This window comes from Populus nigra, chromosome 14 (genome assembly GCF_951802175.1).
Source record: "Populus nigra chromosome 14, ddPopNigr1.1, whole genome shotgun sequence".
In the NCBI taxonomy this organism is placed as follows: Eukaryota; Viridiplantae; Streptophyta; class Magnoliopsida; order Malpighiales; family Salicaceae; genus Populus; species Populus nigra.
In genome coordinates, this window is record NC_084865.1 from 1280620 (window position 1) to 1305132 (window position 24513).

At 33.6% G+C, this 24513-nt stretch overlaps 4 protein-coding genes across 5 annotated transcripts; 2 read left to right on the forward strand and 2 right to left on the reverse strand.

Annotated features, from left to right (window-relative positions):
* Window positions 1–1939: 1939 nt before the first annotated feature.
* LOC133672291 (NAC domain-containing protein 83-like) lies at window positions 1940–3594 on the reverse strand. Its single transcript, XM_062092669.1, has 3 exons — window positions 3186–3594; window positions 2689–2951; window positions 1940–2567 (listed from the first exon to the last, which is right to left on the reverse strand). Exons 1-3 carry the CDS (start codon window positions 3325–3327, stop codon window positions 2190–2192), a joined length of 783 nt encoding a protein of 260 aa, XP_061948653.1. The 5' UTR covers window positions 3328–3594; the 3' UTR covers window positions 1940–2189.
* A 7334-nt stretch (window positions 3595–10928) lies between these two features.
* LOC133672861 (endonuclease III homolog 1, chloroplastic-like) lies at window positions 10929–16152 on the forward strand. 2 transcript variants are annotated; one of them, XM_062093407.1, is made up of 11 exons: window positions 10929–11130; window positions 11251–11363; window positions 11444–11507; window positions 11937–12005; window positions 12678–12796; window positions 13897–13963; window positions 14183–14274; window positions 14427–14564; window positions 14643–14747; window positions 15148–15231; window positions 15536–15697. In XM_062093407.1, the coding sequence occupies exons 1-11, from the start codon at window positions 10986–10988 to the stop codon at window positions 15536–15538; spliced, it is 999 nt and encodes a 332-aa protein (XP_061949391.1). In that variant the 5' UTR covers window positions 10929–10985; the 3' UTR covers window positions 15539–15697. The 2 variants fall into 2 exon arrangements, with proteins under 2 accessions (XP_061949391.1, XP_061949390.1); XM_062093406.1 differs by lacking the exon at window positions 15536–15697 and adding an exon at window positions 15706–16152 and having other exon boundaries at window positions 10930–11130.
* Window positions 16153–16736: 584 nt separating this feature from the next.
* Window positions 16737–19329, reverse strand: LOC133672468 (protein farnesyltransferase/geranylgeranyltransferase type-1 subunit alpha). Its single transcript, XM_062092894.1, has 5 exons — window positions 19024–19329; window positions 18596–18705; window positions 18062–18182; window positions 17818–17913; window positions 16737–17503 (listed from the first exon to the last, which is right to left on the reverse strand). The coding sequence occupies exons 1-5, from the start codon at window positions 19249–19251 to the stop codon at window positions 17066–17068; spliced, it is 993 nt and encodes a 330-aa protein (XP_061948878.1). The 5' UTR covers window positions 19252–19329; the 3' UTR covers window positions 16737–17065.
* A 1469-nt stretch (window positions 19330–20798) lies between these two features.
* Window positions 20799–24407, forward strand: LOC133672458 (gamma-secretase subunit APH1-like). The gene is made up of 6 exons (XM_062092880.1): window positions 20799–21102; window positions 21508–21663; window positions 22331–22416; window positions 23021–23146; window positions 23343–23470; window positions 23896–24407. The coding sequence occupies exons 1-6, from the start codon at window positions 20990–20992 to the stop codon at window positions 24019–24021; spliced, it is 735 nt and encodes a 244-aa protein (XP_061948864.1). The 5' UTR covers window positions 20799–20989; the 3' UTR covers window positions 24022–24407.
* The last annotated feature ends 106 nt before the right edge of the window (window positions 24408–24513 follow it).

Genomic DNA, 24513 nt, shown 5'->3' on the forward strand with positions numbered 1-24513 from the left:
AAAGAGAAGGAGATGAGGAGAGAAAAGAAGAGAAAGAAATAGATATTGATGTTTTTTAGATATAGTGAAGAAGAAGAAGAATAATAATAATAAGAAATGAGTCTGTCTCTTGTGAAAGAAGAGGATTCAGGCTTTTATTGGGGCGCGTTAGCAATGGATTTGCCGATGAATAATTAAATATTAATATTTTTTAATTATTCCGTCAGTAATTCCATCTGTAATATTTAATCTAAATTTTTAATTTCATAAAAAGTTTTCAGAAACCGCCAACAATTACCAATGATTTTTCAATCCATCGGTGATTCCGTCTGTAATATTTAAATAAAAATTTTAAATTAATTGAATTTTTTCAGAAAACCGCCAAATAACACCGACAATTTTTCAATCCATCAATGATTTTGTCCGTAAAGAACAACAATTAACAGTGCAATTGAAAAGTGAACAGTTCTGGAACTTTCTGGAAAATACCAATGGAATTTTCCGTCGGTGATTCCTTTTGTAATTGACATGATGAACAGTGGTCACAGTTTACCGACGACGGAATGAATTCCCATGGTAATTCCCTCGGTATATATCGAGAGAATATTTCCGTTGGTAAAATCCCTCGAAAATTTACCGATGGAAATATTCCCTCAGTATTTTCGTTTCTATTTATCGATTTTCTGGTAGTGAAATCTAAAAGTTTTAGATATTGGGGTAGACTTGATAACTTCTAATTATATGCTTTGTCTAAGAACCTGGAAAGAGCATAAATATTAAAACGATATTGTTGACCCTTGTTAAGCTTATTGTGGGTTGCTAAAGAACCATCCCAATCTAAAAGCTTAAGCTTTTAGTTGAAGTTTCAAGATATAATTTATATTATTCTCTAATGTACCCCCTAAAGTGAAAGTTTTTTGGGTTTAAAACTTGCACAAGTCGACACTATTTTATGCTTAATTTTTATCAAATAAATAGGAAACGTGAGATTCGAACTCGTAACCGTTTGGTCATCAAGGCTCTAATACCATGCCAAAGAATCATCTCAACCTCAGAGTTTAAATTTTTAGGTGAAGTTTCAAGATATAATTTATATTATTCTCTAACATGGGTAACACATCACAAAAACTTTTTTTTTTTTTGTAAATCATTAGGGAGGAGGATCTCTGTCTACTAATCCTTAAGATTGTTCATAATAAAACTTAATCTTGATGTTAGGGGTGTTCACGGTTTGGTTCGGTTTGGTTTTTATAAAAAAAAGCAACCAAACTGATTTTTTTTAAAAAAAAAAATCCGAAACCGAACCGAAACCGGTTCAAACCGACCGGTTTCGGTTCGGTTTTTTAGAGCAAAAACCGGTTTGGCTCGGTTTTGGCTCTGTTTGGCTCGGTTTTTTTGGTTTTGGCTCGGTTTTTTCGGTTTGGCTCGGTTTTTTCCGTTTGGCTCGGTTTGGCTCGGTTTTTTTTCCGGTTTTTTCCGGTTCGGTTCGGTTTTCCGGTTCCAGACTTAAAAAACCGAAACCGAACCGAACCGGTCGGTTTTTTCAAAATTTTAATCGGTTTAATCGGTTTTTTTTCACGGTTCGGTTTTTTCGGTTATTTTTTTTCCGGTTTTCTCGGTTTAATCGGTTTTTCGGTTTTTTTGAACACCCCTCTTGATGTATATATAAACTGATTTGAGAATATCTATATAAACATAAAAAAAAAATCAAAATAATATTTCTTTCCCTCTCATGAACGAATGTGTGTTTACATGCTCATTTCTTGTATTCATAAAGGATCACCATCTTACAGAAAACGTAATATCAATGTACTATAGTATGTATCAAGGGCGGGTATGCTAGCGATCTAGATCTCTGGCTATAATTTTTATCACCAAATTACAATGAAGCTACAGGTATCAATTGTCAAGGGCGTTCTGCTCGTGGATATATATTATTGAACGAGAAGAAGATCAACAACTACTGAACAATATTCATCGTTCCAATTAAGCGCAAACCATATTTCTTGATAACATAGTAAGTACGTACTCCATGACTACAGAAACAGAAAATTAATCAACAAGACATCGATCCTTGCCTAGCTAGACCAGAAACAGTAAGTCAACAAGACATCCTTGCCCAGCTAGACCAAAAACACAATAAACAATTTTTTGTACATATGCAGCAAACAGAGAGCTTAGAAGAAACTAAAAATAGAGACAGCAAAAACCTAGTTCGTCCAAGACCAAAGACTAGGAAATGGCTGCTCATGAACAGCGGGCTCTAACTCTTCTTGCTGGTTAACATAATAGTGGCCACTACCAGTACACAATGCCGGTAGATAATTAGGATGATATGGAGATGGTGATAGCTGCTGCATATTGTTCCATTGATCATGAGGTTGCTGATGATCATATCCTTTATACTGATCCAATGGCATTGTTGAATCTGCAGGCACCAAAGTTTGCTCCTCGTGCTGCTCCACACCAACATTTGTCGAGCTACCGGCTTCGAAATCATTCCTCGATGAATGTTGTTTCTTAATACTCTCTATCTCTTCTTGCAAACTTGGTTTTCCCTTATATTTAATCTTGCAAAGCCTCCACTCCTAACAAAATAAAAGTAGTACAAATTGATGAAACAGACACGAGAATTTGGCATATAACTAAGACTGGTTAGCATGGAATTGTACACACAAAAGATAATATTGATCACTAGCCAGTACGTACCGTGGTTCTTGATTCAAGGCTGTATTCATGCATAATCCAATTAGTCTTGATGGCATTATTGCGGTTTCTTTCATTGTCCTTGAACCTATGGAATGTCAAAGGCCTCTTGTTCCCAACAAGAAGTTGATGATCATTTGCATAAACTTTCTTGACATGGCTTGTAGCTTTCCACCATCCTCGACCGATCACTTCCCTTGAATCATTTATCTCCCTCTTACAATAGTAGAATCTCTCACCATTGCTTAAAGCCGTGGATTGATTCCCTGTATGAAAAAATGTTGTAGAGATTATAAAAGTTAAATGGAAAATTGCCATGGATGGACAAGATAATGGAATATTATGATACTATCAAACTTGAACCCTAAACAATACAGCTAGCCAAACTATAGGTTCAAACCATGTATTTAACTTCATTGCAGAGAAATGGAAAGAAAAATCTTGAGCCCTACATTCAATAGAACAAAGAGAGTAGTAAGTAGTGCATATATATTACACACATTCAAGATCCTGTGGTTCACGTTCATAAACATTCATTTCAAGAATGAAATGGAGTGGCATTTCTTGGCCAGAAGCTTTTCTGTCTAGGACTTGGATGAGCTCTTCATCAGTGGGATTGAACCTGAACCCATGAGGCACCATCTTCAAGTATAAAACGACCTAAATATTTCCCTTTTGTTTCAGAGACCTGATTCTGTGAAAGATGACCAGCAATGTTGCTTCTTTATATAGAGGAGAGAAAGTAAAAGGTAGCTATAGAAAAAGATGTAAAGAAGAAAAAGAAAGCACAAACATCGAGAACACGACACGACGAAAAGAGAGAGATGCTACATTCTCCACTTCACAGAAGAAATCATGCTGGGTCCATATTGGGAGACAAATTACGTCGTAAGCAATGACTTGAGAAAACCTATAATTATGAACATTTTGAACAATGCAAAAACAAAAGGTAAATAAAGTATTTATTGCTGTGATTGTTCCGTTTTATTTTCAGTGCTTTTTAAAACTGTTTTTTATTTAAAAATATATTAAAAATAATTTTTTTAATCATTACATCATCAAAATTATCAAAAAAAAAATACTAAAAAATTAATAGATATATTCCATCAGTAATGTTTGACAAATAAAAAAAAAATCTTGCAATCCAGCAAGCTAGCTGATCTACTTTGAAAACGCATAGGATCCGTTAGCCTCAGTTGAACTAGCAAATCTACTGGTTGAATCGTTTAGAAAAGATTCTATATAGCTTTAGGTTCATGAATTTGGTATCTCTAGTTATCTTTTAAAATTATCCACTTATCATTTTATTATTTTATATTTTTAATTTAGGGTTAAAATATGCTATTGCTAGGGCTTCCTAAATTATTAATTGATCAGAGAGCAAATTATCCGTATCCAATTTATTGACCGTTAGATAGCCGTCGACGTTGAAGAAAATTGAAGGTTGATTAATTAGATTTTTCATTCAAACGGGGGTTGGTATTTATCACATGACTAGCACGTGACACGTAAATTCATGTGATAAATACTATTAATTAATTTTGGAGTAATTTAGCCACCATTTATTAATTAACACGTTTTAAAAGAATTTAATTTGTTAAAAAATTAATTTTTATATTTTTTTAATTGTTTTGATGTATTAATGTCAAAAATAATTTTAAAAAAAATAAAAATATATGTAATTTGAATATATTTTTAAATAAAACATATTTAAAAAAAATCATTACTACATTTTTAAATATATCATGCAATCGTCACTTGTCATCATATAGAAATCCAAGACTTGTTGATTGGACCAATAAATTAGAACACGAAAATAAGGAAATTAATGCTTCAAGTCTTAGTTTTAAGGAAAAGTCTTAGTTTTAAAAAAAGGTTTTATCTCTCTCTCTCTCTCTCTCTCTCTCAAAGTGAGAATTGTTTTTTAAGTTATTTTTTTATATTATTTAATTTTTAATACCAATACATTAAATTAATTAAAAAAATAAAATTTTGAAAAATATGGTTGTACCGCACCGTAAGATGCACGCCGTGGAAAGGAACCGGTTCTTCCATTGTTCACATTCAAACTGTCATTTCAAGTTATAAATGGATACAGAAAGGCAAATATTTGGAAAGATTCATTCGTTGAAAAGTGATGGGCTTGATTGGCTGAGTGAACCATCTTATGATCTTCGCCAGATACTCATGGGCTCAAACTAAACGTGCATGCATGGGACCATCGGCTAGGTTTCGTCTTGATTCAGCTGCTACTATTATTTTGTGCCAGCATCAGAATCTTATCTCTCTGTACTTCCTTAATTTTTATGACTTTCACTCCATTTTCTAGATCATCAGAAATTATTACGCCCAAGAATATATATATATATATATATATATATATATATATATATATATATATATATTGTTACTGGTTTGCCTTTCTAAATCAAAAACAATACAGAAATCTATATTGATCTGACAAAAAGAAGAAGAATATATTAAGATATTATTAACATATTGGCCCTTTCATATGATCTCATAACACCTCGTTTTGCTTCTAGATAGCTTATATTCAGAGTGCTGGGGTTTTGCTGGCTTTTTTAGCAGTCAACGTTTCTGTCATCCCTTTGAAGTTTACACGCTTTAATATTCGAATTCATCTTCTTTCATGGAAAAAGAACATTAACCCTTTAATTTTCATGTAGTGAGATTTCTTTTTCTTTTTTATTATAATTTTTTCTCAATTTTAAATCCCCATCCAATGATCAAGAGTTTCTGGTAAAAAATTATGATCAAATCTTTTGCTGCGTCTTATGATCACTCTGGCTGGGGAAGACAACACATGCAATTGTGGTCCACAGACAGCCATTAATATAGTATCATCAAACAGATTCTTAAAAATAATGATCTCTTTCACTTTGGATGGATGAAGCATCTTGTTAGTGTCCAAGAAACATTGATTGGGTCATCTATCCGTATAATAATAGTGTTTAGAGCTTTGCCACCAGACAAAAATGGATATCTTGATAAGATCTAAAGGAGTTGACTTCGCTGAAATCATCTGCTTGCTTTCTTTTCTATGATATCTGGGAGTTTTTTTTTTTTTTTTATGGTGGTAAATGTTATTTTTTAAAGTATTTTTTATATATTAAAATAATATTTTTTTTTATTTTTAAAAAATTATTTTTCACATCAATACTTTAAAATAATCTAAAAAAAAATTTAAAAGAGTATTTTTAACATTTTAAAATAAAATCTCAAATACCATGTGACTATGCTCACAAGTTGCACCGCAATAAAAATATTATTGTTGATGTTTTTGTTGAAAAAACATGGATATCTAAGGGATACTAAATATATTTTACCATGTTATTATCAAAGAGATACTATAACATGTTTTAATGTTATACCACATTAAAATAAATTATAAAATTTAATTTTTAATAAATTTAATTTTAAAAAATAAAATTAAAAAAACAAAAAATAACCTGAATCAACCCGGTTTAAACTATCAAATCCGCGCACAACCTAAATTGTAAAACTAAAATAACTCGATAAAATTAAATTAAAACAAGTCATAAAATTTAATTTTCAATCAACTTAGTAATACATCAATTTCAATGCATAGAAGTTTTTCCCAATGAAAACAACACAACACTCGATTATCAAACCAAGCCACTGAACATTAATTCAACAACAAAGTTATACTAATGCACGTCACGTATATAGATGAAAATGTTTTAATGTTCATTGGTAGCAACAATAAAGAGTCAAAATTAAGATTGAATGTTCTCCATTGTGGAAATTAAAGGAAGAAACGTGATGTAGACGTGTGGCGAAGGAAGAAAACATGAAATTGCGAGTGGAGACATACATGTGTATGGCCTGTGCATGTTTTTTATTTATTTTTTTTCAAATAACGAATCGATTTAAATCTTTGAAACGACTTGTGCATACGAGGATATCTTCCACGGTCAAGAAGCAAGATTCCCTCCTTGTGGAATTTTTTGCAATCTGATAGACTAAATCTTTCCATTTCATCGATGGATATGGAATCATCTCTAGATTTGCCGTATCTTGTGACTGTGTTGTTGTCACCTTGTAGACTTGTTCAAAAAACAAACAAGATGTACGTGGAGGCAGAGATCTTCATTCTTGAAATTCTTCAAGAAGATCGGGTCCTCCAGTGTTCTCTCGTTGCTTTAATTTGCTCTTGTGGGGACAAATGGCTGCAGCCATTAACAGGGGCAGCTGAGCAGCTGGAGACACAAAGCATTCACTATTCTTTCATTTGTGAAACCGAACATCCATGCCCGAGCTAACTAAAGTAAGAACATGATAGTTTAAGAGATTGTTTAGTATCATTTCTAACTTTACTTCCTGTCTTCACTTTTTTTTTTTTTTCTAAGCAATTAAAAGCTGTTTGATTGGCTTAGTTTTTAAACCTGTTCAAAAGTATAGTTTTTTAAAATATTTTTTATTTAAAAATACATTAAAATAATAATCTTTTTACATAAACAATATAAAAAAAAACATTAAAAATATTAATTTCAACACAACGAAACCCAGCCTCGACCAAACCCTAGATTTCATGAACTCGGTCGACCTTGCTAGACAACCTAGCGACCCCACCCTGAATATCCCGAATCCAACTTAGAAAATATTAATGCCTATTACCTAACGTATCAAATCCGATCTAGTTTGTAAAACACTGGCAAATAGTTTTGAAAATTTTTAAAAACCACTTTTTTGTTTCAAAAGTTTTCAGAAAAACTTGCATGAAAACTATAAAATAAAAAAGATACGAGAAAATTAATTCTAGAATAACCAAGTCAATGGAGTCAATGGATCTATTATATTAATAGGATTTTAATTACAATACAGTGGCTAGTTATGGGAATTAAATTATATTAAAAAAAACAAGATTAGGTACGCTAATTATGTCAATGTCGAGATTTGCATGCCCATAATAAAACAAAAGGAGTTCTATTGTTTCCTTCTCAAAGACATCTCCCGTATCTTAAGTGGATTGCAAAGGCAAGAGAATATCTAAGCAGAATCATAATGCTTTGATTAGTTAATTATGCTAAGTTGATAATGATTGACTCATTTCTCCCTCAGCGATTAACTTAATTATTGTAAGTAATCATGTCGTTAAGGTTGTATTCAGACAGGGATCCATTTTATAATCAGCTCAGATATGGATATTGTCCAGTAGAATCAAGACATAGGGTCACACTATCTTCCATTACCTCCTCCTCCTCCTCCGTCCTTTTCTTCCCCCCCCAATAGTTGGGATTATCCGACGAGTCATTTTATATATTGCCTTGTCGATCTAGAGACTGGAATCCAGCTCAGATCAGGTTTTATGTTAAATTTAGTGAAAGTTAATCTAGTCAGATATATTAATTTTATCTGGTGGATTAGCTCATGATTGATTAAAATCTTAATGAAATCAGATTGATTTTTATTTAAAAAAATATAGAACGATATTGGATTTTTTTTTAATTTTCAATTCAATCTTTTTTTAGCATAACTGGATGAAATTAACCTTGGAATTATGGTTGAACTATAAAATTAAAAGATAAAAGACTGAAATGTATGACATTAAGATAATATATGTCTAATCCCTAATTTTTACAAATATATTTTGATCCTAAAATTTATTTTTATGAAAACAATTTTCAGTTTTTTAATGAAAGAGAGACCTGCTAAAAAATTATAATAAAGAGAAAATGTATTTGATTGTTGTAATTTCATAAACCAAAATGATCAAGTTTGGTATCAAAATTTTTTATTCAATGAAAAAAGTTTGATAATGGTGGTTTTTTATCCTCATCTTATTTAACAAACAAATCAAGCTTACAAAATTTTGTGATCTCGTTTTGATTTTTCAATTTTCATTTAATTTTTTGCTACTTTAAGGGATCAAAAGGGTTTATTGAGGCTTGTTGGGTGTTTCTCATGTTTTTTCTCGTGAAAATTGATTGAAAAACATTTTTTTTGGTGAAAACAAACACAAGCTCACTTATTTGCTCAATTTCAAGTCATTTTGGCTATAGAAAACTAGGTAAGAATATGATATATCATTTGTTATGGTAGATAATGCATAGCTGGTTTTAATTTTTTTTTTTAAGTAAAGGGGTTGTTACTTTTTTTTTTTTGATTTTTTTTATACTAAAAAAAATTACCATATATATTCACTTACTCTTCAATTTTGATTTAGTTCTTAAATAATATATATATATATATATATTAAATTTTAATAATTTAGTTTTTCAATTATTATGTATCTGATATTAAAGTAACAACACTAATAATAAATTATTCATGTTCAAATCATTTTTTTTTAATATAGATTTTAAACATGATTTTATCACTTTTTTTTTAACTTTCAACTACACATGAAAGATGGACATATTATCTTGAAATTTCTTTCAAACTTACTTTAACAATTATAAAATATAATATTTTTAACATGATTCAAATTAAAAATATTACATTCGTTAAGATAAATAAAAGATATGTTAATAATAAAATTGATTATAGACTTAAGAAATATATATTTTGTGCTTATTTAAATATATAATTTTTAATTTATTTAATTTATTTTGTTGAACGTACATGTTATCATTTTATTTTGCAATGAAAATTTATCTTAAAATGGAAAAAAAATAAAAGTGATTGTATTTTTAGGTTCAGTAGTAATTAAATATCAAATAAAAAATCGGAGACCTTGACACAGCATAGCATGCAACCTAGTTAAGACCAAACCTAATTATTTGGTCCGTTCAAATTTAAGCTCTGTACATGAAAATTAGAAAATCTACGAGGATTTTATTTGTCCTAATTTAGCATAAGGATTTGAACTCTCGTGATAAAGAAAGCAGCATGATCCTTCAATCATCATATCAACCTCTTAGATTAGCTTCCATTGCATGTGATCTTGCACTAAATTTAAACAAGAATGCTATAAATAAATAAATAAATAATAAATAAATAATTTTGTGATCCTAGCACAGAACTCAATAGCCAATCCCATTAATTTAACGAATCACATATAATATTTCTTAAAAAAACCTCCATAAATTCTGGAGGTGGCAGGTGTTCTTCAAGTTTTACAAGACAGCAGCAGAAATGGACAGTAGCTGGGACTCCAATGTTTATGGGCCATGGCCGAGCATCATCAGCACAAAGCTCAGGATGGAGCTCTAGCAAGCCCGGCTCATGAGTCACTCTTTCCTTTAATCAATCTTGAACCCCACCAAAAATTACCATTAAATTGCTTTATATTAAGCTTTTATTAAAGGAAACAATTAGCGGGTTAACTCGGGACTCAATCATTTTAGAGTTAGAACCAGACTAGATTTCAAAAAATAATAAAAAGTAACTTAGACGATTCAGTGAAAAATTTAGGTTGACCTAATTAAGAATCTAGTTGTAACTCATTAATTATTATTATTTTTTTAAAAAATAATATTATTTTAATTTATAAAAAAATTTAAAATTTGATTAGGTCAAAATTTTTAACGTGGGCCAGGTAAAAACTATAAATAAATGAATGAAAAATCTTTCTAAAACGTGATTAAGTGGCCACTCGATCCAAAAATTCCACTTTATTTGTGAACTTCCGCTCGGTTGATGGGCACTCATGGAAGCTCATCTTGCATACAATTTTAGGGTTCCAAGCCCGTCCTTCATCTTGCGCCTCCCTTCTATTACTTAGATTATAATGATTATAATCTGAACTTGCTTAGCTAAAGTAAGCTATTAAATATACAAATCATATCCTCCACCAATTTTATCTAAGTTAAATGAGGTTAACCATTTAAAAAGAGGTCCAATAATAAGAATAAGGGATTAAAAAATTTATTTTTTCTGTAATCTCAGATTTGAGTTACGTGGTTGCTCGTATGATGGTCACTAAAGATTTATATAGTCATTAACTTCAGGGCCCATAAAATTAATCGAGGTACGTGCAATATGATCTGAACATTCACATTAATAAAAAAATAAAAAAAGATTATATGAGGTTCCTCTTGAGTTTAAAAATCAGTATTTTATCAACATTTAACTCCAATAAAAGTAATTTTTTTTAACCTCTTTCAACTCCTGCAAACTGCTTGATTAAATTTATCTTTAGATGATCTTGTTTAATTACTTGAATTTATGCTGCCATAATCGAGAAGATTTGCTGCTCTGCCTCCTATATCATGTGACAAAATAAATAAATAATGTAGCAAAATGTTTAGGGGTCTTAAAATGAAATAAATATAATTCTCCTGTCTCTCTATATTCCCGCAAAAACAAAGCCTAAAATGTCTGTAGCTGTCATCAGAGTTCCTTGTTCACTACAAACGACATTCGGGCTCATCGTCAAATGTAAAAAAATGCCAAACACAAGATTCTCCTCTAAATCCCTCCAATCCAAAACAGAGATTTCCACTTCAGACACAGTCCCAGGTCAGAGAGAACCAAAACCTTAAACTCCCCAAATGTCCTTATTTCAATGGTTCTTATTCAAGATTGAATCTTTTTTGGTTTGTAAGGATACCCTTTTGATCCTTTGTTCATGAATGTCAGGTCCCAATGAAGTTTCTGTGCCAGAAGTTCGTGTTTTTGTGAGGAAAAGGAAAGTGAAAACCACTGTTGAGGCTGCTGAAAAGGAGGTTAAAGTAGAGCCCAGGAAGCAGAAAGTAAGATTTTTCGTGTCTTTTTTTTTATAATGTTATTGTTTTTATAGGATTAATAACTTCAATTAATCTTTGTGGTGTAGTTATCTGCTTTACCTGACATTGAAGAATTTGCATACAAGAAAGGAAATGGTTCTGCCCTGATAAGTAAGTGATACCTTCTTTAGCAAAGGTTTTAAAGGCATGGAATTTAAGTAGGAGAGGATGAAAGGAGAAAGTGGGTAACTTTGATTGAGAAATTTGCTTGGGGTGTGGTGGGTTAGTTTTCATTTGCTTGTTTTTTGAGTAAATTTAAAGGCTTTCCTTTTTTTTTTAATGTGCTTTCCTTACCTTTGTTTGAGGTCGAGGATGTTTAGAGTGTAGAATGTTATGTCGCGTGAAGTTAAGGTGAAAATTTTCTGTTTTTAAAGTACTTCATACCTATTCTTGGCCTGAGGTGCTTTACTTGAAAGTGCACGGTCTGTTGGTAGTTCAAAATTGTTAAGCTTGTGACATGGATTTTAAATGTTATACTATCGTTTGGTTTGTTGTTCATAACATAAAGAGTACTGATTTCTATTAGAAATGGTTCTGCAGGCAAGTTAAAATCTTCCGAAAATGCGCTTCCTGTGGACAGTGAAGCTGCTTCTACTATTAGGTCAGCAGGTATGCAGAACTGAAAGGTGTCAAATTGATGTTGGATTTGGCAGGTGAAGGGTAGGAGAGTATTGTAAAGATATTTGTGTTTTCCATATATATGTGGATGGAAAAACATTTTCTTGTGGGAGCATTATTGGTTGAAAGAAACTAATGAGTGATCCAGATTCTCATAACTTAAACCCATGGAAAATCTCTCTCATAAAAGCATTTATAAAGCGCATAGAATCAAAGATCTGAGAGGCGGTGAATAGGGATTTAGGGTTAAGGGTGGCAGTTACTTTCATGCAAATACTATTTGTTGGATGAAGCATGCAGTTGAAGATATTCTGCTAGCATACAGTTGAAGCAATATTCTGATATCAGATATAATTGTGGTAACTAGAAAAAAAGGACAACAGGTATATTGCTTCAATCATTTGAATGAGCCATTGTCCATGTTAATCACAACATTCCATATTTGTCACTGTTGTCTCGGCTAATTTTATCAGTATCATATATTCAAGTGGGTTATTAGTTGACATTGTCAATTGACTTAGAATTTTGTAGTGTGTGTAACTGGATCTGATATTTAGAGGAGGCAGGATTTTGATGGGGATATATTAAATAATGAACACATGTAGATATTGTTTCTGTTTTCTTTTGTTGCTTGTTGGTAATGATATGTTTTATTTGATAAAGGTGAACCACCTCTCAACTGGGACAAAGTCCTTGAAGGGATTCACAAAATGAGGTCTTCTGAAGATGCACCAGTAGACACCATGGGATGTGAGAAAGCTGGCATTTCTCTTCCTCCTGAGGTATTGTTCATTTCCATTATGCATATTACTCTAACAAAAGCATATTTATATTACCTTTGTTTTCTGTAATTCAAACTTTAGCAAAATGGTCCCCTACTTTCTCCCTTAGTTTTTATTAATAATTTCCTGCCTCTGCTTCTATGTGATTGTATTAGTTTATGGCTTTGTATTTTTTTGTAATTTTATGTAGCTGTCACACTGAGAAACCTTGTTAGATGTCCCATTTTGTTGCATATTGTGACCTTAGGTCTCAAAGTGCCTGCTTGGTGGCTATGCAGACCCACCCATGAGGTGGCTCAGAAGTTTTTCAAGACTTGCTAAAATCGTAAACTTACATCTCTAGATACTTGATTGTGTTTAATGGGTGCCTCCATCTGCAGAGTTTGAAGACCTTAGGTCTCAAAGTGTCTGCTTGGTAGCTATGCAGACCACCCATGAGGTGGCTCAGAAGCTCTTCAAGACCTGCTAATATTGTAAACTTACATCTCTAGATATGTGAGTGTGTTTAATGGGTGCCTCCATCTGCAGGGTTTGTAGGTGTTCTTTTTTGAAGGAGGTGCTTTATTTGTAATAGATTATACCTATTGTTCAGTCTTTGGGAGACCTTTCAGCTTACTGCGATGGAGCCTGTTCTTTTATTTTGGATTTTCTGTTTCTTATAAAAAACTATTACCCCATTCAGGCTTCAGTTTTAACAGATTATTGTTTGGCATGAAGCTTTTAAGAATGATCATTTGGTCATTTTAAAAAAAGAGTCAACTGTCAACTATTCTTAGCTTTGAAAATGTTGTGCTAATACAAGAAACTAGAACCAATTCTGACTCATTATCTGTGGAGAATTATCTCTGTGCATTTGGATTGGCAATCAATTTCTTGTATTTGACTGATAAATGAGTTTTTGTGGATTTTCTGTGACAGCATTTTCAGTGATCTCTATCTTCTGACTTGTTTTACTGAAAGTTTGGAGCTTTAACAAAATATTTGATGTCAATTTCATTTCTGATTATCTTCCAAAGTACTTGTAGTTTTGCTTTTTGGTGGGTTCTAAATTCTTAGAATTTGGTAGTATAACGATATTTTGACTCCTCTCTTTTGTTTAGGAAAGAAGATTTGCGGTCTTGGCATCAGCACTTCTCTCAAGCCAAACAAAGGATCATGTTACTCATGGCAAGTTCATACCAATAAATAATAAGTTTGTCATCATTAAAAAATGTTTTATTTTGATTCTTGTTTGTTCAAGAGATCGTCTTATTCTCCAAATTGCATTTGTGTGCTTCTTCAATTATGATATTATTCTAAGAGCTTGGGAATATTCAGTTACCTGAAAACTTGCATGCGGCATGTCATGCTATTTGCTGTTTCACAGATAGGTTGTTTTGAGTGCAGGAGCAATTCAGCGTCTTCAGCAAAACAATCTGCTTACTGCTGATGCCATTGACAAAGCTGATGAAACAGCAATCAAGGACTTGATTTACCCGGTATGTGTTCTCACAACAACACAAACAGATGAGGGGAAGCTATCTTGTCTTACTGAGACATTCAGCATCTAAATAAATGGGTTATTTACTATTATTACTATTACTATTATTATTACGATTTGTGGCATTGGTTAATTATGCTTTTTCTTCAGGTTGGCTTTTATACAAGAAAAGCTAGTAATTTGAAGAAAATTGCAAAAATTTGTCTCTTGAAGTATGATGGTGATATACCTAGTTCTTTGGAGGACTTACTGTCCCTTCCAGGGATAGGACCAAAGATGGCTCATTTGGTATGGCCTTAATTAAATAATCTTTATAATAAGGATGCTGGCTTAGTTTGTTAAAGTTTTTTGTGCGTGGGGCTTTAGGTAATGAATATTGCTTGGAACAATGTTCAAGGGATTTGTGTAGATACTCATGTGCACCGCATTTGCAACCGCCTTGGATGGGTGGCACAGCCAGGCACAAAACAGGTACCTTCCGATGCATTTCCTGATGATGGTTTTGTGTGATTTTACTCATGATTTCCTTTTCTTTTCTGGGTCTAACTTGTTATGAAGTTCCAATGATTCAAGGAAATGCATTGAGCATTAAATGATGATTGTAAAAGTTCCAAATTTAGTATAATTTCAAGGAGGATCTAGCAAAGGCCTACATAGATTGTGACCTTGTAATGTGTGAACACGTAAAGCTATTTCATTTATCATATTTATGCTTCCTCTACTGTTTATGATGAATACAAATCAGATAAATGAAACTTACCATCATAAATTGTCTCCCTTTGTCTCTTTATATATTTGCACTAAGTTTTTATGCTTCTTTCTCTGTGTTTATATTCATTTTTATCAGTTCTTTTCCCCCCCTTGCTGCTAGAAAACTTCAACTCCTGAGGAAACAAGAGAGGCTTTGCAATTATGGCTTCCAAAGGACGAATGGGTTCCAATAAACCCTCTTTTGGTACGTGTAGCTTATTCATGTACACTCAAACATGCATCACACAGGTTCACAAAAATAATTGGCTGAAGTGAAAGCAGATATATAGTGCTCTTATGTGTATGCAATCAAAATGTGCATGTCTAGTATTCTCAACTGTACATATGCAAGTCGGTGCATGTCAAATTCATGTTCCATTTATTGAAGCATTTTGAAAAACTTGTAATCTTGGAATGTCCTTGTTTATTTATGCTGTCTTCTGGAGTTATGCAACAAAAGATTATGGTAGGCTTATCTGAGCCTCCTAGTGTACTATTTTTTGAATCAGTGACCTAGTAGCAAGTGCCCCAGGACATGTTACGTCTTTGACTGGTGGAAAAAGAGCTGCACAATTCCTCTCTTTCAATGTTATGCAGTTACTGTCTAGCCGTAACATAAACTCATAGGCATTTTAGGGATATTAACCGAATGCAATTTATTGCTTATGTAATCGAACAGGTGGGATTTGGGCAGACAATTTGTACTCCACTTAGACCTAGATGTGGAGTGTGCTGCATAAGTGAGTTCTGTCCATCTGCATTCAAGGAGACCTCAAGTCCGGCATCCAAGCAGAAAAGGTCCGGTGGGAGCAAAAAGCTCTAAAACACTTGTTGGTTTTGGTTTTTGGCCTCCTGTTCATACTTTGTATTTGCAATGCAATAGCCGAGGAAGTTTAGTTTTAAGTTATTCCGTTTTGTGGCTTTCTGCTGTGTATCAAATGTTGGTGCGTCATAAAAGATGGTGCCCATATTTTCTAGGCAAGGCGATAGAAGCAATGCAGTTTTGGGAAGGGAATGATTGCTATCTTAAACAAACGATTGAATCAAATCCTTATCTATTTTGCTTTACTTTAACCATACATTCAACAGAAAGCATTTCATTAATGGTACAGAATTTTTGGGCAAATTGTGTTTTCTTGTTCTCTGAAAATTTAGTTTGGTCCAATGGAGAGGCATTGGTCTATCCAATCAAGTAGCCAATCTCAATCCCTAAATCCCTTCCCCCACCCTTGGTTTTAAATTATGTTGTTCTATTAGAAATCTCTAGTTTCCAACCTCTCTTGGCTTGAATTTAAGATGATTTACTAAAAGTACAAGTTCTTAACCTAGGGACTCTTGGGGACCTTGTGCTCTGAAACTGATTAATGGCCATGTATTGTAGTTGACGATTCATTTTGTCATTACTTAAATGAGAATTTCCAAGAACGAAAGCATGAAAATCAAATCAATGCAACTTTTCATTCTCAGGCCTGCCCTTCTGTATTTTCTGCTAAGAGCAGCCTTGAGTTGTGACCCCCAAGATTACCAGGGCAGATTCACTATAACCCTCCTGTCACATGCCATTACCAGAAATTGCTAGCAATGGTAAAGGCATTCTGTACATCATATGGAAGCAAAATAAATACCTGCAATTTTACTTTATATTGCATCTCCGCTACATCTCAACCATGAGTGGAAATTTTGTACTATCAATTTCAGGCACTACAATACTACTACAAACGTCAAGCACCATTGTATTATAAAAGTTTAACGGAATTGAATATATGGTCTAGTAATGCAACACACCACACAAAAAAACACAAGGTGCAGTCAGTTACAAATATGGTGGATGTTTGAGTGAATTAGTTGGCCTTGAAAGAAGTTTAACTAGAATGCCAAGCCAAAATCAAATTTGATTGGGGTTTTCCGTACTCTTTAATCATTCAAGTCACCAGAACGTCATTTTCAAAACCACGCCCTCGGTCCTTGCTACCGTCTTGTCCTCACTAACCATCTCTTATAAACTAACAAGAATAGAAAGCCACAGATGGGTGCTTCACCTATACAGAGACTGACGAAGGCAACTTGCTCTTGCGCCATGTCCAATAGTTAACTCTCATTGGGTCCACATGCCGCAAGATAGAACAAATTGTTTTTGCTAAGTCAGAATCTGCTGGGTCGGAGTTTGAAGGTCTCAGAGAATCTACAGCATCTCTAAACTCTTGGTTAGCTTGGAAACCATGGGAGAGAAGATCCAAAAGTGTGCTCAGAGCAAAGACATGGTTGGCTTCAGCACTCAAAACCTTCAAACATACAGAAGAAACCTGAGGATCGCTGATCCAAGACTTGGGGTCATTTTTGTAGAGGCCGCGAAGATATCTCCATGGGCTCTCATTCCCAGGGTTGCCTAAAATGGCCTCAATAGTGTACTTTACTTCTGACTCTCTCGTGGCTTCTAGGCCTCCCAGGAGGGGAGATCTAGTTACCACAAAATATCTCTGTCATGGAACAAACAGATAAAAATAAATTGTTGTGCCAAAAGGGAAGAACCATATATGCAAAATGGAAGCACAAAAAAGGTAAAATGAATATGATACGAAAAGTTTCTGACTAGTTAGTTGAATGTTAAATCACTGTGGAAACATGAGAAACCTTGTAAATCAGGCACCTTCTTCCCTTCTTTTATTATTAGTCTATAAGCATGATGTCAGTATAACAGACTTGATATATAATTAAGATACGCACAGAACACTTCATCTTTGTTATGATATGGTTAGGATAAAAACAGCATGTGCAACAAACTTGTACTTACTTGATTCCAAGCAGAATTATTGAAAACATCTTGTTCAAGCAGCTGATGACAGTAGTCGAGTTCATTTTCCCACCCTCCTAAGGCCTGCAATACCCACTGCACCAGGAGAGGAAAAAACCAAGAATTCACTTATAACCATAATAAACGATGTGTACAAGAATGACAAACATGGAAAAATATCATACCAATGAGAGCTCTATGACACATATCTAATATAAGATGGGGTGATTGGAGAACAACAAACCTGCCTATGAGACCAGGCATGATAATTTTTGGCATCACGAGAAAGCATCCTCCTTGTAAACTCAAGTTCCTTAGATGCGGCATCGGTTCCCAATTTCTCAGCAATCCACCGCCTATGATGCCTGCAAAAAATCCATTATTACAATTAACATTATGGAATTTACAAGATCATTTAATAACTAAAAAACGAGAAAATTCTTGACATTGACCGATCAGGTAGCCTACGGGGGTTTCTACAGACCTCCTTCAAAGAACCTAATGTACTCATCCACCAACCCCGTCTATAAAACGAGTTTGGAATCAAATTGAGTAGCTTTCCTAAAGAAATTGCACCGACGATGAGAACTTCAAAAAAAAAAAAAGAAGCTACTAACATTAAAAATTACAGCTGATCTCAAAGAATTAATTAAAATACTCTTTCGAACTATAAACCGCACCACTCAAGGTCGCAAGCACCATCTACTTTAAAGGTAACTTAATCAACTAATCTGTGAATAGAATCATCTCAAATTCAAATGAAGATATATTTGCTCACCATATCTGATAATTTTTGGGGTTGCTCTCTGAAATCCCCGACATAAAATTCAGTTCTTCATTCAAGTCTATGCCCAATGCATCAAGTATCAATCTTCTGAAATGCCACACCTTCAAAACAAACAATAGAAATAGTTTAGTAAGTCTCTCACTACTTTGGCAACTGGTGAAGAACCCCATCCTAGACGTTCAAAAAACAAAAACAGTTGCAAATCAAGACACAATCCATTACAAAACGCACAATATTTTGCAAAAAAAAAAAACAAACCCACAATCCTAAGCACCATAAAAAACCAAAACAATCCACACAAATCCAAAAAAGACACGAACTTTAAGCACAAAACAAACAACCCATAGGCCCAAAAAAAACCCACCAAAGCACAAACAATCGACACATAAGTAAACAAAAACAAATAGTGGGGCACTTACAGTGTAATTTCCAGGATTCAAGAGAATAGCTTGATGAGTGAGTTGAAGTGCACGAGGAGAAAACTCATTAGCTTTGTAAACAGCACGGAAATAGCCCATGGTTTCAATGAAATCTGGCTTGTAATTGATGGGGACAACTGGGTTTGGTCCATCATCTTGTGGGATTGGTGTCACGTCTGCCCACTCTGGATCCTGGCTGAGCCGCAATTTGTGCTCCTCTGCATCCATGTCTTTGACAGTACTGTCTTCGCTCGACTTGGGGACGAAGATCAAAGAGAAAGTAAAGAACTTAGCTTTATGGGGGCCTATATATATATATATATATATATAGTTAAAAACATATTAAGATAATATATATTTTTATTTTTAAAAAATTTACTTTTAATATAAATTCAGAAACATTAAAAATTTTAATTTTTAATAAACAATATTTTAACCACCCTATCAAAATAGCAATTAGTGCAAAATTAGCAATTAGTTTCTAATGCAGATGTGCTATGGGAATGTGTGGTTAAAAGAGAATAATTTTATAGGTTTCGTGAAAGATTCAATTATTAAAAGTAATTAAGCTGAAATTCTATGATCTCGTTCCCGTTTAAAGGAAGGCCTCTCCTTGCTTGTCACATAACCATTGTTTTCAGACCTGCCATTCTCATAATAATAATAATAATAATTTTTGCCCCCAGTCTTCATGCGGCAATATCCATACATTAGCTATCCTTTCGGACTAGCCAGTGATCCAGAAAACTATGGAAACCATTTCTACAAGCTTTCCTGCGAGAACAATTTCGTAAGAACAAGGTGTTGGTTCCAAGGATTGAACTTCAATTTCAGTAAAAGGATTCCCATTCCAACGCTAAGAACATTGCTCACAATCTTCATGTTTGCATCTATATTTGGTGTAGTGTTTTTTATTTACGATGTGTTTTTTTAAAATATTCTTTTAAATACAAGATCAAACATTCTCTGATTGATAGCTTCTACTTCTACTTTGTTGGATTGTAAGCGTATGTATGTCCTAAGCATTAGAATGGGATTTTTTTTTCAATTCAATTCATAAAATCTCCCATTCACTCTAGCATAAAATTCTCAAACATTTCTTGTTTGGTTCTTGGTTGTTGCAAATATATGTATGGCTTCAGACTTGCTCTTATGTGCAAGTAGTAGCACATAAGAGATGGATGTGGGGGATAAGAATATGTTTGGGAATGTGGTATAAATTGTATTTTTAAAAAAATTATTTTTTTTATAATTTATATGTTTTGGATCGTTTTGATATGTTGATGTCAAAAATAATTTTTAAAAAATAAAAAAAATTATTGGCATGCATTTCAACACAAAAAATTATTTAAAAAGCAACTGCTACTATATTATCAACCACCCTCTAGATACATATTTGATAAACTTCTATCTTGAAAAAGATCTATGTTATTAAAATATTGAATCAACTTACACCTATTATTTTTATTCAAAAATATATTGCTTAAGTTTCTTTTTAAATTTCTTTGTATTTATATTGTCGGTTTTAGATAGAGTATGGTAAGGTTAATCTGGCTAAACTGAGTTTTATTGAGTTATTGTTAAAATTAGTTCTAAAACCTGTTCGGGATTAAACTTCTATATTAAATATGGTAAAGTCACTCTCGTCAAATCAGTTAGGTTTGGCGGGGTTATTATCAAAATTAATTCAAATTAAAACCTAATTAGAATTAAGCTTTAAATTATAGATTTTTCAGGTTAATTTATGAGGTCGGACCGGGGTTAGCCTGGAAACGGGCTAATTAGAGTCACTTTTATGTAGAGTGGCTGACCAGATCAAATTGAGACAGCAGAGGGGCGAATGGTGATTTTAAACCCTTCTATTTCTCAAAGATCTCATAGCAGAAAAGGATGACAAGTCGTTTATCGCCACGATTATCATAAGGACCTGAGATTTCTCTGAAAAAAGAAAAACCCAAAAGCAAAAATGACAGTAGCAGCAGGGATCGGGTATGCTTTGTTAGCATTAGGACCTTCTCTTTCTCTATTTATCTCCGTTATCTCCAAGAAGCCCTTTTTAATCCTCACTGTTCTCTCCAGGTATCAAAATTACACTGATCCATCTCTTTTTTTATCTTAAATTCACTATCGTTGCGTGTTTTAGATTGATATAAATTATGGGATGTTTGGATTCATTTTGGGTAATTAGAGGTTGAAGTGAAAGTTTTGAACTTTTGAAGAAACGGGTTTTGCTTGAAATTGGTTGTAATGTATATTTTATTTTGAGTGGTTTTTCTCGTAGGTTTTTCGCGATTTTGAATTCTAAGTGAAAATATTTTGTCTTTAACAGAAATGGGTGATGCTTAGTTTATTGTGTTATCTACATTTTATCTTGGAGAATGTCCTTTTTAATTGACAATGTTGATTAATTGCTTGTTTTTCTTGTTTGGTTGTGAATTGTAATGTATTTTTAGTGATGGGATTTTTGGCTATTGATGTTTGTAGTACCCTGCTATGGCTTATGAGTCTGATTGTGCTAGCTGGAGTATGGAGGGCTTTTCTTCCTCTGAAATCAACTACATGGTGGCCTTTTGCAATTCTTATACTCACGTCAGTTAGTTTTCAAGAAGGGCTTCGGATTCTTTTTTGGAAAGTTTACAAGTAAGTTTGGTGCTTTCTTCTGGTTTTGAGATAGTCTTGCTTGTTATTTCTTTGCCAAAACCTTCTGCTTCATAATTATGATGGATTATTGTTCATTTTCCATTTAATGTTGTTGATGATGTGTCTATGAAATGTGATAAGTTCGGATTGTGAAATTACTTGACTTTGCAAGTGAAGTTCACAAGCTGGCAGCTTTCTGGAGAAAATTTGTGGAGTTTCTTATGTAAAGCATAAAAATCAATGTGAGAACAAGACAGAATAAACAATTGACCAGAGATCTATTGTGAATGTTTCGCCTACTTAAGATATATTGCAGATGATTCACATACTCTGAGGTTAGTGTTTGCAAAGCTAGGAAATCATTTCTAAATTGCTAAATCTTTGAGCTGTTGGTAACCTTCATGTGGAATCTATCCCAGTTATTTCCCACTCCCTTGCTCTTGCATTCTTGCATTCATTTGGATAAAACTAAAACTGCATCTTTTTCTCTCTCCGCCTTTCATTAATGTGCAAAATAATATGTAATAAAGAATAGTAATTTTTTAAATCCACTTGAGATACTGATGTCTATGAAGTTTGCAGTTTTTCCTTTGTGCAGCTGATGATTGAGAATCGATGAAGTCTCAGCTGGTTTTTGGTAACATTGTTTGTGATGGACTTTATGTAGGCAATTAGAAGATATATTGGATGCTTTTGCTGACAGACTTGCAAAACCACGCCTATTTCTGACAGACAAGATGCTAATTGCTCTGGGTATGCTTTGCAGACGTCATTGAATCCTACTAGTATTGCCAGAATTGCTACAGTCCATAACTTAAAATTTCAAATTGGCACTGTGATTGTCATTCTATGTTATCATTGTTATTTAAAGCCAAAACTTGCTTTACTGTCACAGCATTGCTGTTTGTGTCTCGGGGACAGATTCCCAGGGGATTTTGTTGGAGAGCACCAACTAAAAGCTGATATTTCATGCTGCAATGTCCTAGCACAACCTTTTTGCTTTATTGACTGATCTCCTAGAATACAATTGGTTTTGTAATTATGATGAGTGCTAAACTTGTGATTGCATTGGATTTTAGAAGACCCCGACTTAGTAGTGAATTTTAATCTACATGGATTTGTGAAACCATATGATTAGGTCAACAAGGAATGAAAAAAAGCATAGGAATCTTCCAATATTGCAATGACATGTGAAATAAAGGTGTGGCGCAGATTGCAGACCTGCAACCCATAACTTTTGTTTTTTGACTGGATATATTGTGAATGATTATCATCTGGCTATTTCTGATGGTCCCCTAGCATGTTTTCTTGCTAATGCGATATGCAAGCTGATATAACTTTAAATGAAATTGTGCAGCTGGTGGTTTAGGTCATGGTGTAGCCCATGCTGTGTTCTTTTGTATTAGCTTGCTAACACCAGCATTTGGCCCCGCAACATTCTTTGTTGACAAGTGTTCACAGTTACCCTTTTTTCTTGTTTCTGGTTAGTATATTTTTTTACTTTCTTTAGATGGAATGGAGTTAATTAATTCATATTTTCATTGCAATCTTTGTGCTTCATTCTTTATTTTTTGCAACCTAGTAGATCATGATCCTCAAGGGATTGTTGACATGGACTTTTCTGTAAGTTCATTGTGAATTCTTGGTAGCTGACATTAATTTTGTCTTACTAATTGCAGCAATCATTGCTCTTGCATTTGTTACCATTCACACTTGCTCAATGGTCATTGCATTCAATGGGTATGCCGAAGGGAATAAAGTGGATCAATATTTTGTCCCTGCAGTTCACCTTGTTGCAGGAATGGTGGTAAAAGTCCTCTCTTTTACATATCTAAAATCATTGTCTGTGTGCTTTATGAGTTAAATACATGACATGGTCTCGAAATAGCAGTACTTTAACATCTATGCTGGAATATTAAATGGATGTGGCCATCCAGGTGATGGGCTTGAAACTGGATCCATAAATTTACCTCCTGATATTACTAATATTGTACATGTCAATTAACTTCATAGGTCCGGAGGCTCTAAGTATGATGACATGGGCTTGTTAATATATAAAAACTTTAATCTGTGTACAAATAGCTATCTTGCACCTAAATTTGTTGATTTGGAGGATATATTGTTAAGTTTTTTGACACGTAACTTGAAAAACTCTTCTCGTTGATTAATGACCTGCACATTTTCCTGCAAACTGAACAACTCTTAATGACTTCTTTATCATTTCCTTCTTAGACACTGGTGAATTTTGCTTCTGGGGGTTGTGTGGTTGGCATTCCTCTCCTCTATTTTATGGCAATCTTAACGTTGTTGCATTGTGGGAAAATGGTGTGGAGAAGATTATCAGAAACCAGACAGTAATATATAGGAGGCGATTTTTGTTAAGGTCCACCCTTTTTACCTTGACAATGTGCGACTCTCTTGTGAAAGCTTACAAGCAGGAGCGTCAAGGGCAAGTACATTCTGTGGAAATAAATGTTTTGTACGATACAGGCATATTGCAAAATGGAGGATTACTTTTTCACCAACATCTGTTCCCCCCCCCCCCCCCCCCCCCTTTTCTTTTGGTCTGTGCTTCGTGTCTTTGACCATGGATGTGCCTGCTAACTCCTTGTGAAGGTTTGGGGTACTGGGTGATGGTATGATCCTATTTGCAAGGCACATTGTATCATGCTGCATAGAACAACCAATGCTAATCTTTGACTTGGCAACTCTCACTATAAATGCAAGAAATTTTATATTGTAAATGTGTTGCATTGTTGCCAATTGAGATTCATCGCCTTGAATAGCGTTAACTGTTCTCTGAGACGGTATTCTACATACCATATACATTGCCGGATGACAACTTTATGA